At 56.1% G+C, this 15,172-nt stretch overlaps 2 protein-coding genes across 2 annotated transcripts in view; both read left to right on the forward strand.

The window, feature by feature from the left end:
• Positions 1-15,172, forward strand: part of ESPN (espin) — a 76,271-nt gene that overhangs the window by 59,823 nt on the left and 1,276 nt on the right. The window contains exons 10-12 of the mRNA XM_038376619.2: positions 3,961-4,106; positions 5,352-5,627; positions 15,018-15,097. Coding sequence (XP_038232547.1) covers positions 3,961-4,106; positions 5,352-5,627; positions 15,018-15,097 — 502 coding nt within the window. The remainder of the gene's footprint in view (positions 1-3,960; positions 4,107-5,351; positions 5,628-15,017; positions 15,098-15,172) is intronic.
• LOC119844990 (espin-like protein) lies at positions 5,639-15,097 on the forward strand. Its single transcript, XM_038376620.2, has one exon. The coding sequence runs from the start codon at positions 9,005-9,007 to the stop codon at positions 10,706-10,708; it is 1,704 nt and encodes a 567-aa protein (XP_038232548.1). The 5' UTR covers positions 5,639-9,004; the 3' UTR covers positions 10,709-15,097.

Here is a 15,172-nt window from a genome sequence, read left to right on the forward strand (position 1 = left end):
CAGTCAACAGTGCTGGAAACTCTGTGGTTGGCAGCACTGGCTGGGGCAGCAGGACCTGGCCCCCCCAACCCAGCACCCACCCCAGCAAGGGGCAAGGAGGAGGCCGCAGGGCCCATTCTGTGTGCACCCCAACAGGGGCCCCAGTTGTGCTAATTGACTCGGCCTTGTTGTGAGAGTCTCCCCACCACACCCCACAGTTTAACACTTCTCTAGAGCCACACAGCTTGGGGGTGCCCCAGGGCAGAGCAGACCTGCCAGGGGTGTTTGCAATGGGCCAGCAGGACCCCTTTGCAATCTGTCTGCACATCTGCACATCCCAGCTCTGGGGGAACGGAGCAGAGCTCTGAACTGGGCACTCGCTGTCCCATGTCCAGCCTGAATAGGCCAGGCAGGCACCTTGGCCACACACTGAGAGTTTGTATGAGTCCCCTTACCCTGAGGTAGCCAGGCCCAGGAAGGGCCCATGAGTGGGAGGGGAGTAAATGGCAGGGGACATAGTTTGTTTTAAACAAACACAAGTATTTGCAACATTGAAACACATCAAAGGTCCCACTTCCACTGCCCGGGCTGAGAGAGAGCAGGACGGCAACGCACACAGGTAGGGTTGGGTTTTCCAAAGTACTCGGCTTTAGCCCAACTCTGCTCCCCTTGAAATCAGTGGTAAAACTGCCACTGGCGGCCAGGGAAAACCCCTCCCTGAATGCGCCATTAGCCTCAGTAATTTGGATGCTGGTAGCAGCAAGGGGCCATGATCCAGGTCACGTTGCAGTCCAGGCGCTGTGCCAGTGCCTTTGATGGCAGCAGGGTCAGACTGGCGGGTGAGGAAATCAGCGTAACTGTCCCTTTTACTGAAATTGCAAAGTAACGTCTGGCCCCAGGGCTGGGAGCTCAGTGTAGCCAGTGCTGTCGGTACATGAATTGGACTGTGGTGCCTGGTGCAGCTCTTATGGCCCACAGCCTGAGCTGTATCGGGAAGAGCAGCAGCAACTGGGCTGGTTCGGGCCCTGGCTCCTTAGGAAACCCCTGAAAGCTCTAAGATGAATCCCCTGCAGACTGCACAGTGGGGCCTTTGTGCGTGTTCATACAGGCAGCATTAGCTGGACACGTGAATACCACCATGTCCTTTGCCATCAACAGCTTATTACTGTTTACAATTTGGCAGCCGTTCAGTGCTTGGTCTTATTACCACTGAATCCAGGAGGATTTGGGGGGCGCAGTGGACACTTAACGACGTTTCATTTTCCCAAGTGGGCCATTAATGCCAAACAGCCTTTTGTCCACTTGCGCAGCCTCAGCCAAAAAGGAAAAGCACTTCAGCCCATTCATTCACTCTGGCAGGAGGACAGCTGGGAAAGCACTCTGCCTCCTTGCAACATACCGGCTCATTAGGAAACTCCACTCCCGTGGCACAGGACCTATGGTGGGTAAAAGGGCCGGCGAGTTTTGTCGACTGGAGCTATTGGGGCTGCATAATACGCACAGCCGTAGACAAAGCAAAACAGGGCAAGTCTTTGCAAAGAGCAGCAAGAATTCTTAGCTCGTTCAGAATATTAGTGCTTCCAACTGCTGTAGAGCTGTTAGCTAATTAAGCTGTATCTAATGGTTTGCCTGCAAGAGCAGTGGGACCAGGTACTGCTGATAGGTTAGATGATCAAAATGTCCTATAGAAACAGGGCTACTTGGCTGCAGGGCAAACTCATCTCCCGTGTATGCTGAAGGTTTGCTTTGTGGGGGCTGAATGCACCCAGCAAGGGGAGAATAGTTCTGTAGGTATCACCAGCAACCAACCAGACAGGCACTTTCAGGCACCAGGTGGCCCTGCTCTCCTCTGGGCCAGCCTGGCCCTGGCAGGACTGTGCTCAGACTGGATTTCAGTGTTCAGTGAAGCTCAAGAGCACTAGAAAGTTGGGCTTACCTGGCTGACCTTGTTCTGACCCCGCAGCTGCCGGCTTTATCCCTTCTTAACCTTACCTGACTGTTGCTTCACACATGGAAGGCAAGTATGGGGTTGGCAGCGAGGGATTGGGAGCGTGGCACGGGCTTAGTGGCATGGCAGCGCTGCTGGCAAAAGAGAAGCCCGTCGCTGAGCCAGCCTGCCAGCAGAGCTCAGCGCTCATGGGGCCATTAGGAACCGGGCTGCCCCTGGCTGACAGGCTGGGTCCATTTCCTGACTCCCCGCGTGAGTGCGCTCGGTTTTATTCTTAGCCAGTACGTCTTTAACTTTGGCTGCAGAGTTACTGCTGAGGCTTCATTTCAGAAGTGACCAGTCAGGACAGGGAAATCCTGCTGCCGCAAAGGCAACAGGGGTGTCGAACGATTTCCAGGGTGTGCAGCTCTCTGGCGGAGCCCTAATTCACGGGCTGGAGGGAGGGGGCTGCGCGGTGGAGATGCTGGTGTTTCCGCGGGCTCTGTAGGATCAGCTCATGAGGCACAGAAAGAGCTCTGGGTCCTAAGGGCAGCACACAGCCAGCTCCTTCCTTTGATTTCCTCATTCTCCACTCAGACCATTGGCGACTTGGTGGAGTTTGCACTCTGGAGGAGGTGGTGCCGTCTGGTTTCCTGCTTTTGTGTTTTCTGGTATCTGAAAGGCTTGTAGACTTCCCAGCGCTGAGTCCAAATACTGCCCCACAGCAGAGACGGCTCCCTGTCGCTCCAAAACAACCCCAAGCAGTGAGGGCCCTTGCCTCCCAGTAATTGTCTGGGGCCACACTTGTTCTGGATCTAGGAAGCCAGGATTTCGCTAGGGCGAGAGGAGATTTCTCCCCTGTGGATATTCCTCTATGGGAGGGGAGAATGCTCCGGGAGCCCCGAGAGCTGCATGATTTGTATTGTTGTGGTGTTTGGGGGCCCAGTCATGAACCAGGACCCCCCTGTGCTGCACTTTAACTACATGTGAGCATCTTTTTAAAGTTCATTTTCCTTGTCTGCTGAGTAATTCGGATGTAGCACTTGGTGTAAAATCAGCTGCATTTCTGAGGGGCAGCGCATTGGCAATAGGGGCAGCCAAGGAAAGGAATTCATGAGAGAGCCCCAGTTCCGGCCTGGGGAGAGGGGAGGACACCCCAACCTTAGTGAGTGGCCGGCCACCCCAAAGGGAGGTGTTTGGAGGTCATGCCTGGGGGCTGGCCCCGCTGGGACTCAGGGTCGTTTCAGAGCAACAGGGAGCCATCTCCGCTGTGGGGCAGTAACATTGTGAGGAGGCGGTTGGGGGAACCATCCCCCTACTTGGCCAGAAAAGCCATAGGCCCTAGAGCAGGATGATGCTGGGGCAGCAGAGCACTGCCTGGCTTCACCATGCCCACACCCCATGCAAGGCAAACCCCTTCCTGAGGACCCGGCAGGGGTGCGATTACTGAGCCCTCTGCCCTGCACAGCCCACTTAAGCTGAGGGTGAGCTGGCCCAAAGCACCCGAGGCGCTAGGCTTAGCCAGAGGCAGGTGTAGGGGAAGCAGCTGCAGGAGATGGCTGAGATTAGACGGTGATTCATCCCCAGGTTCAGAGTCCAGGGTGGACAGGTTCCCCAAGTGATTTCAGATGGCTCCCATCTGATTCTGGCCGGGGGCTGTACCCGGACTCAGCTGTTGCAAGGCTGGGCCCTGCCATTCATCAACAGGCAGAATGCAGCAGCTCTGGGACCTGTGCCAGCTGCCTCACACTTTCAGGGTTGGTTTTGACCTCTAATGCCCCAGGTGCTTGGAAGCTGCCTGTGTGGGCAATGCCTCTTCCCCGTGCCCTGCAGGGGAGCTTAGCCGCAGCAGCAGGCCTGGAGAGAAGCTGCCCACAGGGCCCCTGATTCGGCGATTACTCTCCCCCCATTCAAAGTGGCCCGAAGCTGCTGAGCTCTAAGGTGCAGTTTGAGGCCACATCCACTGGCTCGGGGGGGGGGGGGGCAGGCCTAGCAAAGTCCTGGGGTGAGTTTCCTGGGAGTCTCCTCACCAGATCCCCTCTTCCTCCTGCCAGGTTCCAAGTCGTTCAATATGATGTCCCCAACCGGTGACAACTCCGAGCTGCTGGCAGAGATCAAGGCTGGGAAGAGTCTCAAGCCGACTCCGCAGAGCAAAGGCCTCACCACTGTCTTCTCAGGCAGCGGCCAGGCGGGGGCCAATGTAGGTGACTGGCTGGCCCCACTCCACTCGGGCACCGCTCAGTCAATTGTCTCCACTGCGGGGGGGGGGGGGGGGCAGGAAAGCTGGGTTAGGAACTGGATTAACTTTTTAAATAAGGGCATCAAATTTGATTGGCTGCAATTGTCACAACCAGCTGGAATCCTCAGCAAAATGTAGCATGATCCGCTTTGTGCTGTAAGCAGGGAGCCGCTGGGGAGGGGTGCTGGGGGCCCAGGAGGGAGGGCACTTTTCACAGGAGACAGCCACTGCTCCCAGCCCTGGGGAGTCATGGGCAGAGATTGGCCCTGAATGGGCTGGGTACTCCAGTGCTAAAACCCAGGCAATGGCAGGCCTTCCCCCCGCAGCCCCTGAGCCCCCTCCCCACAGAGCGCTCTGGCCAGGAGTCAATGTATCCTTCCCCTGGGGAGCGCCAGCCACTGCCCTCACTGCAGAGCACCCAGCAAAGAAGGCGGGCTCACCCCAGCCAAGAGCAGTTGTCCAAACGGGGACACCAGCCCTCCTAGGAAGTGCTGGGGTGGGGAGTCCCCAAAGCATCCCTGGAGCTGACTTGGCCCCCAGACACAGGGCTACCTGAGGCCGGGGGCCACTGTGAGGCTCCCCGCATGGATGCGTTTAACGGGTCTGACAGGAAAGAGGCTCCTGTCCCTGGGCTGTTTGAGCCCTCCTGTAGCATTCAGTTCTGTGACTCACGCTGCACCCCGAGGCCCCAGGATCTGCTGTGCCAGGTGCTGTACAAGCACCGAGTGAGAGGCAGAAGCTGCCCCAAAGTCCATACAACAGACACTGGACGAGGGGAGGAGAATGGCAAAGCTCAGCCCCTCTCCGGAATGGCTCAGAAACCTGGAGGAAGGGACTTGGTCCCCATGGCTGCAGAGGCCAGGCTCCCCAGCACAGAATGTCCCACACACAGGACTTACTTTGTAATGACAGAGGGGACGGGACTCAAGCAATTTTTTAACTTTCATAACTGACGCAGCAAGTCTAGAGGTGCCGGGGCTCTGAAGTGCCGGGCCCAGAGGTGCCGCGGCTCAGCGCCACCAAGCCCTAGCACAAATTAAGCACTGGCAGCACGGGACAGAGGGAGTCCGTGGATGATCAGGTTCTTGGGCTCCCTCCCGCGGGGAGGGAGGTAGCTTTTCTCGGAGCAAGCGCCTTCTCACGTAACATCTCCCTTGTGTCACACCACTCCCTGAACTAAAGCCCTCTCCTCTTTCTGCCATCCAGCTAGAGACTGCAGCTTCCTCCCTGTCCCCCGCAAGGACACTGACCCCACCGACCACGCCCGACACAGCCTCCGGCCCCAGGGCCACCAGCTCCCCTGAGCCAGTCATCAACGGCAACTCGCTGCTCATGGCCTCGGTGCAGCCCAGCCAGCTGGACATCGAGGCCCTGATCCCCACCCACGACGAGCAGAGGCGGCCCATCCCCGAGTGGAAGAGGCAGGTGATGGTGCGGAAGCTGCAGATGAAGATTCAGGAAGAGGAGGAGCAAAAGCGCAAGGTAAGAGGGAGGGGGGCCCTCCAAGTGCTGGAGTGCAGTGTGCTATGACCATCCCCTGCCGTGTGCTGTGACGGGGCCAAGGCTGCGAGAGGGGCCTGAGGCAGCTCTTCGAACCGCCCTTGGGTTGGACCCGGCAGCTCAGGGTGACTCAGAAAGCAGGATGGGGAACACAGGAACCAGTGAGCATTGGCCAGCTGAGCTGCAGAGGGCAGGATTTGGGCCTCTGGGACAGGTAGAGGAAAAACCCCTCATCCCTGCCAGCCGGCAAAGTGCATTATGGGAGAGGCAATCATCAAGGCTTGGTGAAGGCTAGCAGCCCTGGTGCAGGTTAGGTTGGTTCCAGGCAGCAGCTCCTGGTGTTGATAAAGCTAAACAAGCGGGAGTCATTACGCTTGACCAGCTAGTAGAGAAGGGCATCCAACAGCGCCTGCGACTTTATCTCAATGGCTACAGGAAGAGCAGACAGCCCAGCGTCTAACCCATAAACCACCTGTTAACCCCCAGTTTCCCTTGGGCCAATAGGCAGGAGTTCAGAGTTTTTCACTTGCAGAAACACATCTTGCATTCTACTCAGCATTGCCCAGGCAGCAGCTACAGGCTGGCACGCCAGCACATCCACTCACTTAGGGCGTTCATCAGAGAGTGCTGGGGTCTGGGAAGTGTGTCTTACTCGACAGCCTGGCTCCCCCCACACCTAGGCCCAGAGGGGCCACCCCCAGAAATGAGTGGAGAGGTTTAGGTGCCCACGAAGGGATGGGTCATGCCATCCTTGCTCACACCGGGGGGAACCGCTCAGTGAGGCTCAGTACGACAGCGGGAGGCCAAGGTGCACTTGTGCAGCACGGTCTGTACCCATGCACACCCTGCTGCGCTAGAGCCCAAGCAGCCACACTAGGTATGCACTCACTACTGACACATCCAGAGAGGTTTCGGTCCTTCCAGGCAGCCAAGGTAGCCCTACAGTGGGAAGAAGAATTTGTGATGTAAAACCTCCCCAGAGGCAAACCGAAGCCACAAGCCATCCCAGAGCTCAGTCTTTGCTAAGCTGCTTCTTGACTGCAGTTCCCCAAGGGCTGCAGAGACAGGATTCATGGAAGGCAAGGCTGGCTGGCATGTCCTGGAGAACCAGAGCAGGGCTGCGTAGGAGCCACCCGCAGTTCAAGGCATGAGAGACAGCCCCAAGCGGAAGGAACATGCAGTCTGGGTGACACCTTTGTCCAAGAGCAGAGGCAAGCAAGCGGTTGCTTTCAGCCCTGCAGAGACGCTTCCTCTCACATCAGCCTGGGCTTGTTGTAGAAACCAAATGCAGAGCAAAGTGGGTAAACAGACTGGGCAGGGAGGTCAGGGGAAGTATCAAGGTCAAATCATATTTAAGACCTTTGCAGATGTGGTGGATGTTTCACAGCATCGACTCCCGATTTTCTCGTTAACATGGAAGGTGCTCAGGTACAATGGTGATGTGATGGACACAGTTCCAGACCCTAAAAGAGACCCAGTCACAGAGTGGGTCTCTCTGGAGGAGTCCAACTAGTAGCATGAGCAGCAGCAATATGCCTCTTGGCGCGAGGAAAGAACCCTCCGCACAACTGAATGAACATCTGCCTTAGCTGGACCGACCCCTGGGGGGCTGGACAGACCCCTGGGGGGCTGGGCCCCTCCATCCACTGCATTGACATTCCCACCAAAATGTGGTGATGATTTGTACCCCACAGCATCTGTATTGACTCCCACCACATGGCTCCCCCCACCCTGGCAAAGCATGCATTGCCTTGCTCCGTCTGAATTCTCTGAAGAGGCAGGCTGGACGGAGATTTCTGAAGCTGACCAGACAATTGATCAGTGTCCCACGCATGGCCCCCATCCAGGTTAATGGGGGTTAGTGCAGCTAGTGGGCTTTGAAAAATCACAGCCCTGACTGATGCAGCAGGAAGCTTTTTATTAATGGAACGGGCTCCGGGGTAGATAACCGGGACCACGGCTCAGGCCCAGCACTGCTGTAAGAACTGCCAGAGCATGCTGGGTAAGGGACTAGTGACCTGGCAACAGCCACACCAGCTGGACTCAGGAATAGAGGGAGCTCACAGCTGGGACAGTAGCCAGAATGGTCTGCTAGCCTTTCCTGGCAGGATTCAGCCCGGTTGTGCCCGTGGTTCTAATGGGGAGCCGTCCTTCCTCAGATTCCTGCTCAAATGGATCTGTTCTGATGTCAGCTCCATTTGGCTGGAGCCACCTACCCCTTGCAGGGCTCTTACAGCTGTGTAAATCGTCAGTTGTGAAGGATTCATTCTAAAGAAATCTGTAAGCCCCCATTAAAACCTACCATAAAACCCTGCCACTGCGCAGTCCCTCCAGCCAGGCCATCTCAGCGCTGTTAGAAGAGTCAGTGATTTGGGGGTGCAAGGAATTATTGGAGCTCTCAGCTTGAAAAGTCTTTTTCTCCAGTTGCTTTCTGGGCTTGGATTTTCGTTTAGACACAGGTTATTAAGGCCGAAGCCCTGTCCCCAGTGTTTTCCTTCTGGACGTGCAATACGTGCCTTGTTCACACGGAGGACTTGGCTTCCCTTCAGAAACGTTTGACCCATTAAGATTTGTGTGTGTGCTGTGGAGAGTCCTGCATGAACTGAAGCATTCTGCATGAGGCTGAGCTCTTTGCAGTGCTCTGGTCAACTCTGAGATGCATTTAAACTGCAGTATTTAGCACATGCGGGGCTATCGAATATGAGCTATGCCTGTCACCGGAGCTGAAAGCTGATCACGTATCAGCCATTAACAGCTGGTAGAGGATGCCCACTCCCTCCAAACCAATGATCGCCCAAGCTGGGCAGTGGGACAGAGCTACCATTTTCTACTTTAAAATGAGGACCAAGGGGAGGTTTATGAACAAAGCCAAACCCCTCAACTTTCCCATTTCATATGGAGAAGATACTGCAGGTTTAAATGTCTTACATGGTCATTCAGTGGTGTAATGAGTGAGCAGTTCCTGGAAGCATCTGCTGCGGTATCCTTTGATCAGGGACTAGCAACAACATATTCTTAGCAAAGTTCTCTCTCCAGTAGAGCGTGTGCGATGCAAACAGTAAGGCTCTCTCCTCCAGCCTCATTGCCTCACTCCATTTGCTTTGTATTGTCTGCCTTTGTCTACACTCCCCTGCCCTCTCCTTGCACTCAGTATTTCCAGCCTGCCCACTGCCATTACACCACTAAGGACATGTAAAGTCTAGAGCGTGTGCAGAGAAAGGACAATGTGGAGCTCTGTCCTGAGGGAGATGTTTTTCTCCCCCCCCCCGCCTTAGCTTGGGACCGGGAGTTACTACAATCACGAAGGCTGGAGGTATTCCCATGCACACAATGGCATTCTGGGACCCTTCGGGCAACTGATGACTGAGGAGGACATAATCCGCATTGAGAAGCAAATTGAGAGCCTCCAAGTGATGCACAAAGTTCAGAAGGTGGAGACGGAGCTGGAACAGCTGGAGCACGAAATGCAGCAGCTCCTACCGCTCTCTGCTGCCTTGGCAAAGGAGCATTTCACAGCAAACCCCAAGCGCATGCAAGGCCAAGCCAATGACCTCCCAGCCTGGTGCAGCAAGATCTCCACTCTCCTAAAGAGCATGGCCATTCTCCTGGCTATGCTTGGGGGCAAGGCAGTCAACCTGGCAGACATGGTGAGCCCTGACACGTCTGAGCACACGAGACAGGCCACGAGCACCTCGCCCGAGGCAGCACCGCTAAAAGAGTGCCCTGCTAACATCGGGAGATCGCAGTCCTTCAGCTGCACTCGGGAGGAGGTGGAGAAGGAGATCATGCAATATGGTGTGTCGGTGAAGAACCTGAAGGCCAACTATGAGTTGCACACGCAGTGCCAGCTGCTGGAGGCTGTGTCCAGCAGGGTGTACAAGCGGAAGAGGTCCCTGCCTGTGGGAACCATGCCATATAGCTACGGCCGAGAGCCCATCCTGGAGGAGGATTATATAACAAGTAGTGATCTGTTCAATGCACTAAGCGAAGATGCTGCAGCTGATGGCATAGAGCCACCCAGTATGCTAGAGCAGGCTCCCTTGCCCTACTGCGAAACTGGGCCCCGGCCCTCAAGAGACACAGAGACACAGAGTGCAGCCACGGAGCCTTTCGGGGAGGCCCTGTTTAGCCCCGACCACCTGACCAGAAGCCTCCCCGTGCAGACGGAGCTGAGCTGCGTGCAGGATTACATTGACATGCGGAAGGAGCGGATCGTCTACCTCTTCCTGGAGCACTGGAAGAAGTGGACGTTCACCGAGTCGGTTAGCCACGCTTGCCCCAAGAGGAAAATGGGGCTCGCCGAAACGCTCGACTCAGAGGTCAGCGCCCTGCTCCCCATGGCGCCCGGGAAGAAACCCAGCGAGGATGACCGGCTCTTGTACTTCATGAAGCAAAGGCAGGTGGTGGGGAAGCTGATCGCCCACTGGAGAAGCATCATCAGCCAGGTCCCGACACGGCAGATTCACCGCCTGAGCCGCACCAACATGTTGTACTGGCCTGAGCACTTCCTGCCGCATGCCCGTGGCTCCCCAGTGGCGTACAGCAGCCTGACGCTGGACCTCTTCATGCTGGGCTACTTCCAGCTCCTGGAGATGAGCATGAGCCGCGAGGAGAGGAAGTTCCGGCACCTTCTGTGCTACGAGATGTTTGACCGGCTGGGCAGCCACAGCTGGGAGCTCATCCGCCAGTTCCACAAGGTGGTGATGGAGGAGATCGAGGCCGGGAAGCGGGACTGGCTGCATGGCTTCGAAGATCTCAAACAGGAGTTCTTTGGGGACAGCCTGGAGCCGGAGCAAGCGGCCGCAGCGGAACCAGAGCTCCCAGCAGGAACCCAGCCTCCACAGCTGGTCCCTCAGGAATCCTCCCAGAGCTTAATCAGTGATGTCCCACAGCCCGCTCCAGCGCCCGACGAACTGGGCCTAGCCCCTGCCCCTAAGAGCAGGGAGAGCTCCATCCAGCTGGTCTCCGAGCTAGGGGAGTTCAGCAACGAGGACATTTGTCGCTACATAGACCGTAGCTTCTCCTTCTGGAAAGAGAAGGAGGCGGAGATGTTTGATATCTGAGCGCCCCCCAGCAGTGCCCAGCGCACACTGTGTTGGAAGCAGGCAGGGGCCTCTGTGCCCTTGCCCCAAACGCTCACAAGTCGCAGGTAAAGGCGATCACATCCTCTTTGAGGTGGGACGTTGGTCCATCTCATAGAGGGAATTGCTGGCTGAGAAGCAGCTCCAGTGACAGCAGGGGACAATCAAACCTGCGCCAGCCCCAGAGGACTTGACAAGGGCTGTTTGGCTCAGTTAATTAGTTGAGGGACCCGTTGTATTTCCAAGATGAACTGAGCCCAAGCTGTCTGAGCCCAAGACAAAGTTTGAGGAGCAACCTGTAATCATTTTATGTGATGCCTAGTTGAAGAGCTATAAAACAGAAAAAAGAAACACACATTCCCCAGCTGAACCCAGTACAGGATTCTACTGTGCAGACTAGGGACTCTGAATAGAAACAATTTAGTATTCATGTAAGTAGTGTCAGAGGGGCCCCAATCCTGCAGTTGTTACTCAGGCAGAACTCCCATGGGCTTCAGCAACTCCAGTGAGCTCAATGGCAGTTTGGTTTGCAAAAGAACTGCAGGATTAGTCCCAGAGTCTGCGTTATTTTGTTGAATCCTGAATTCCCTACGTGGACAGTCTCAGAGTCCTTCTTTCTCAAGAAAAGCTTCTTGCGTAGCCAGTGCTCCCTGCTGGCTGAACTGACCAGGGTGCGGCTGTAACCATGTGTCATGTGAAGTTGTGGCTGTTTGCCGTTTTCCACAGGAGGTGGTCCAGGGATTTTCCTCTCAAGCAGTGTGTACATTTGCTGTAGTTCTGCATTAGCTGGAGGAAGAGCTAATCCCTGACAAACGTACTATGACACGAGCTGTCTCCAGTTTTCTGCATTTTACAGACACTTCTTTAGCTAATGTTTCCTGAAGCTGGGAAGCCAGTTATTGGGGAGTAGGAACTGGTATGAGCATCTCCATCCTTCCTCTGGCGAGGCGGAGGACCGCACCAGAGTTGCCCTGGGTCCATACTGAGCACAGGCTGAGTGCTGTACTAATTGGTCTCACAGTGCATGGTTCTGCAACCAGATTAGCAATTCCGTATCATGTTAGAGCAGTGTGGAGAGTTCCCTTTGATGCTGTGAGCTTCCAGACCAAAGGCCGCTTGGACCACGTTGTTCTTTGAAGATTCCCAAGAGTCCCAAGCTTGCCCTAGTGGAACGTGCATGGCTTGGAATGGAGATAGGACCAGAGTTGTTATTGTATAGACATTTGGAAATGAGCTTTGCTTTAAGTGGGGGGAGGGTGTGTCTGTGCACGCTTTGCATCTTCCCTAACACTGCTTTTGACAATGAAGGAATAAAGCTCTCTGCCCTCGGAAGGGAGTGTCGAGGCTGTTTCAGTGGGATTTGGGACCCTCGACACCTTGCTCTGGGCACTGGCTGTTCCAAGCCAAGTGTCCTGCAAACACCCAAGGAATAGGGCCAGATGTATATTTTTCCTGGTGAATGTGGCCTGAAGCCCAGTGCCCAGCCTGGCTCCTGCAGCATCAAAACTTAAAGAAAGGGAAAGATGGGGGGAGGGTGCCATAGAAAAATCCTTCACTGTAGTTGTGCCAGCAGCAGGAAAGCCCTGAAGGACAGCGCTCTTGCACTGTCGAGCAGCAGGTTGGCTTGGTACCGAGAGCATGGCTTGGTCCTGCTAATGGGAGATTGTGCGGGCAGCCCCGTGTCTGACAAGCCTCACTTCTGCTAACACTGGGCTGTTGGAGACCCTGGCCCAGGGAGTAGGCCTGAGGGTTCAAGCTTCCATAGGCCAGTAATCAAGCTAGACAGCAGGGATCAGTGATCGAAGCATGGTGTGTGGGGAAACTTCCATCTGGCATGGCCCTGTGGGCCCGATCCTGCTGCCAGTGTTTTCAGTGGTGGCAGGGTTGGGCCCTGTCTCATGGAGACACACAGATGAAATCAGAACCAGCCTGAATGCTGCCCCCAGCTCTGAGCATGCAGGGCAGGATGTAGTTGACTAACTCCATCACAGTCACATTTCATGGCCTGGTCTGTTGCCAAGCCTGGTTCCAAAACCCGCTGGGACACAAGAGGGGCTGCTCTCCCAGCATCCCCAGCACAAGCCAGGAATTATTCAAGAGCTCGCGCCCATGGGACGCGCCAACCAAGAGAGGCTGACAGACTCTCGGGGCTGTGAGAGTCGCTCTTCGTAACCAAACCAGGAGTTAGACAGCAGCAGAGCCATGCTACTGAGCGTCCCGCCAGATCACACCCCCAACATTGCCCGGGAAGCTGGGGGCTAGTGCAGGTGAGAGCTCACTGACTCTTCTCTCGTTGATGCACATGAAAGCGGAGGCACGCGGTGGCGAGAACCGGCTCCTTGGAAACCATCCAGCAACCTGGGAAAGGGGGAGTTAGGGGAAGGTTTGCTCACTCCACAGGTGCTGCCTCTGCTGTGTGGCACAATTGATTAGTCAGGACATGTGACTAACCCTGACTTCCCACGTGGCTTTAGTCCTGCCCAGCCCTTCAATGCCAAGAGCTCTGCTGTTGCCTGCATTGCTATCAGAATGCCCCAGAAAAGAAGCCATCTGCCTGTAGCCAAATGTGCCTGGTCCCACACCAGACCGGGTTCATTCTTTCAGTCTTAGGGGAGTGGTTGGGTTGGGGGAGCAGCAATCGGCTGGAGGGACATGGGGTTGAGCCCCGAGAGCCACGTGCCCTAGGGGAAGGCATAAGAGGCCTGCAGCAGTAGATCTGGGGGAATCTGCCCCCCCCACGGTAGGTCCCATCTTGGTCGCCCATCGATAGCACTTGGCTGAAGACTGAGGCGTAAGGGCCAGGATCCCATCCGGTGGAGTTACTCTGTGATCACACTGCTGGGACGGAGAGCAGGCCTGGCCCTGCCCGTTCAAATCTATCTCTGGAAGTAAAGGCTGAGAGACGGTCCTGTTGGCCAACTCTTTGGTGGCCCGGGGGAGGCTGGTGCTTTTAGTCCCATTCCGTCATCAAATGCTAAAATAACATCCCCTGGGCTAGCACTAACGGGCAAAGCCACCAACTGCCCAGAGGGACGATGCTGAACTAACCTCTCCCATCTCAAAGGGGCTCTCCAAGGCAGGGTGAGGCAGAGTGCTGGGGACAGCATGGGAACCTTGCACTGGCTACTGCCTATGGTGGACCAGTTTGGTCCTGGCTGCGTGCGAGCTTCCCTGCCAAGCAGTGTTGAGATCAGCCATCAGCCGGCCTGCAGCAATCCTCCACCACTCTTCCCTCTGGCTCGAGTTCACTGAGTCACACAACCCGTCCCCTGCCGTGGTCCCGAGAGATGCCCCCGGCTATGCCTGAGAACTGTCCTAGCAAGCTGGATGGAGGGGCTGTGGACACACCCGCCCACGCACACACAGCTCATGCAGCAATGGAGAGCACACCGGGAACACTGGAGAGATAATTTGCAAAAAGGCCCATGTGGTGTTCCCAGCCAGCAGAGGAGCCCGGTGTGTAGCCAGCCAGAAGCAGGGCGTGCGTCTGCCCCTCCATGCGGTGCCATTTCTACTTTGCTCTTAGGCAGGCCTTAGGCAGGATGGTGCCCGTACAAACAACCCTCCAGCTCCTTCGAGGCAGCAACCTCTGCTGGCCGCAGATCCCATGTCCCGCTCAGCACGACGTCTCCTGGGAATTTCAGCCCTTCAGCACAAGTGGAGCATTGAGCTCCTGGCCCCTTGCCTAACCGCTCTGCTAAGCTCTGGCCAGCCCAGGGTACCTGGAGCTATCCAAGTGTCCCTCCTCTCCAGGCCAAGCCGCTCAGCTGAGGAGATTTCTGCTGACTTTTGGCCAGGTAGGGGTGCGTGTGTTAGCGGGGTCTGGCCCTCCCAGAGCTGTCTCGCTCTAGCCACAGCTACTCCCTGTTCAGGGCTTGCTGCATCAGGGCAGTGGTGGTGCCTTGCTCTCCATTGCTGTGTTCCATGGGGTGAGTTGCACACCCTCCTTTCTGGGGGGCAATGGCCCGTTCTTTGTAATCTTCCATGTGTCCTCAGGGTTCTCCCCTGCCGTTGGCAATGGTGGCACCTCTGCCTTTGCCCACAGCCTCTTGGGTCAAAACTCCTCCAGACGCTACATCGCCACCTGAGAGCCATGGAATTCCCTCTCCCCCTTTGGCAGCCCTGCCATCTCCCCTTGTCGCTGCTTGGGCTGGTCCAGCTCCATAGGGCCGGCCTAGGCGAGACATGCCCTCCAGCCTAGTCCAACCGGTCAGCTCTCCTGTCCCTTCTGCCCTCTCTCCAGCTCTGCAGGTGCTCACTGGCCTCCTTAATGCCTTTTACTGTCTTACAGGAGAAGGAAGAAGAAGCTCGCTTGGCCACCATGCCAGCCTGGAGGCGAGAGATCCTGCGGAAGAAGATGGAAGAGGAAAGGTGAGTTGTCCCTGGGCTGGGGCATGATGGTGGTTGCCCAATAGCTGTACCGCTGGGAGCTAATTGCATTTTCTT

The sequence above is a fragment of the Dermochelys coriacea genome, chromosome 18 (assembly GCF_009764565.3).
Source record: "Dermochelys coriacea isolate rDerCor1 chromosome 18, rDerCor1.pri.v4, whole genome shotgun sequence".
Taxonomy (NCBI): domain Eukaryota; kingdom Metazoa; phylum Chordata; order Testudines; family Dermochelyidae; genus Dermochelys; species Dermochelys coriacea.

What these genes read in the sequence shown, in the direction of transcription:
- LOC119844990 (XM_038376620.2), top strand. Translation starts at nt 9,005, where the DNA reads ATGACTGAGGAGGACATAATCCGCATTGAGAAGCAAATTGAGAGCCTC.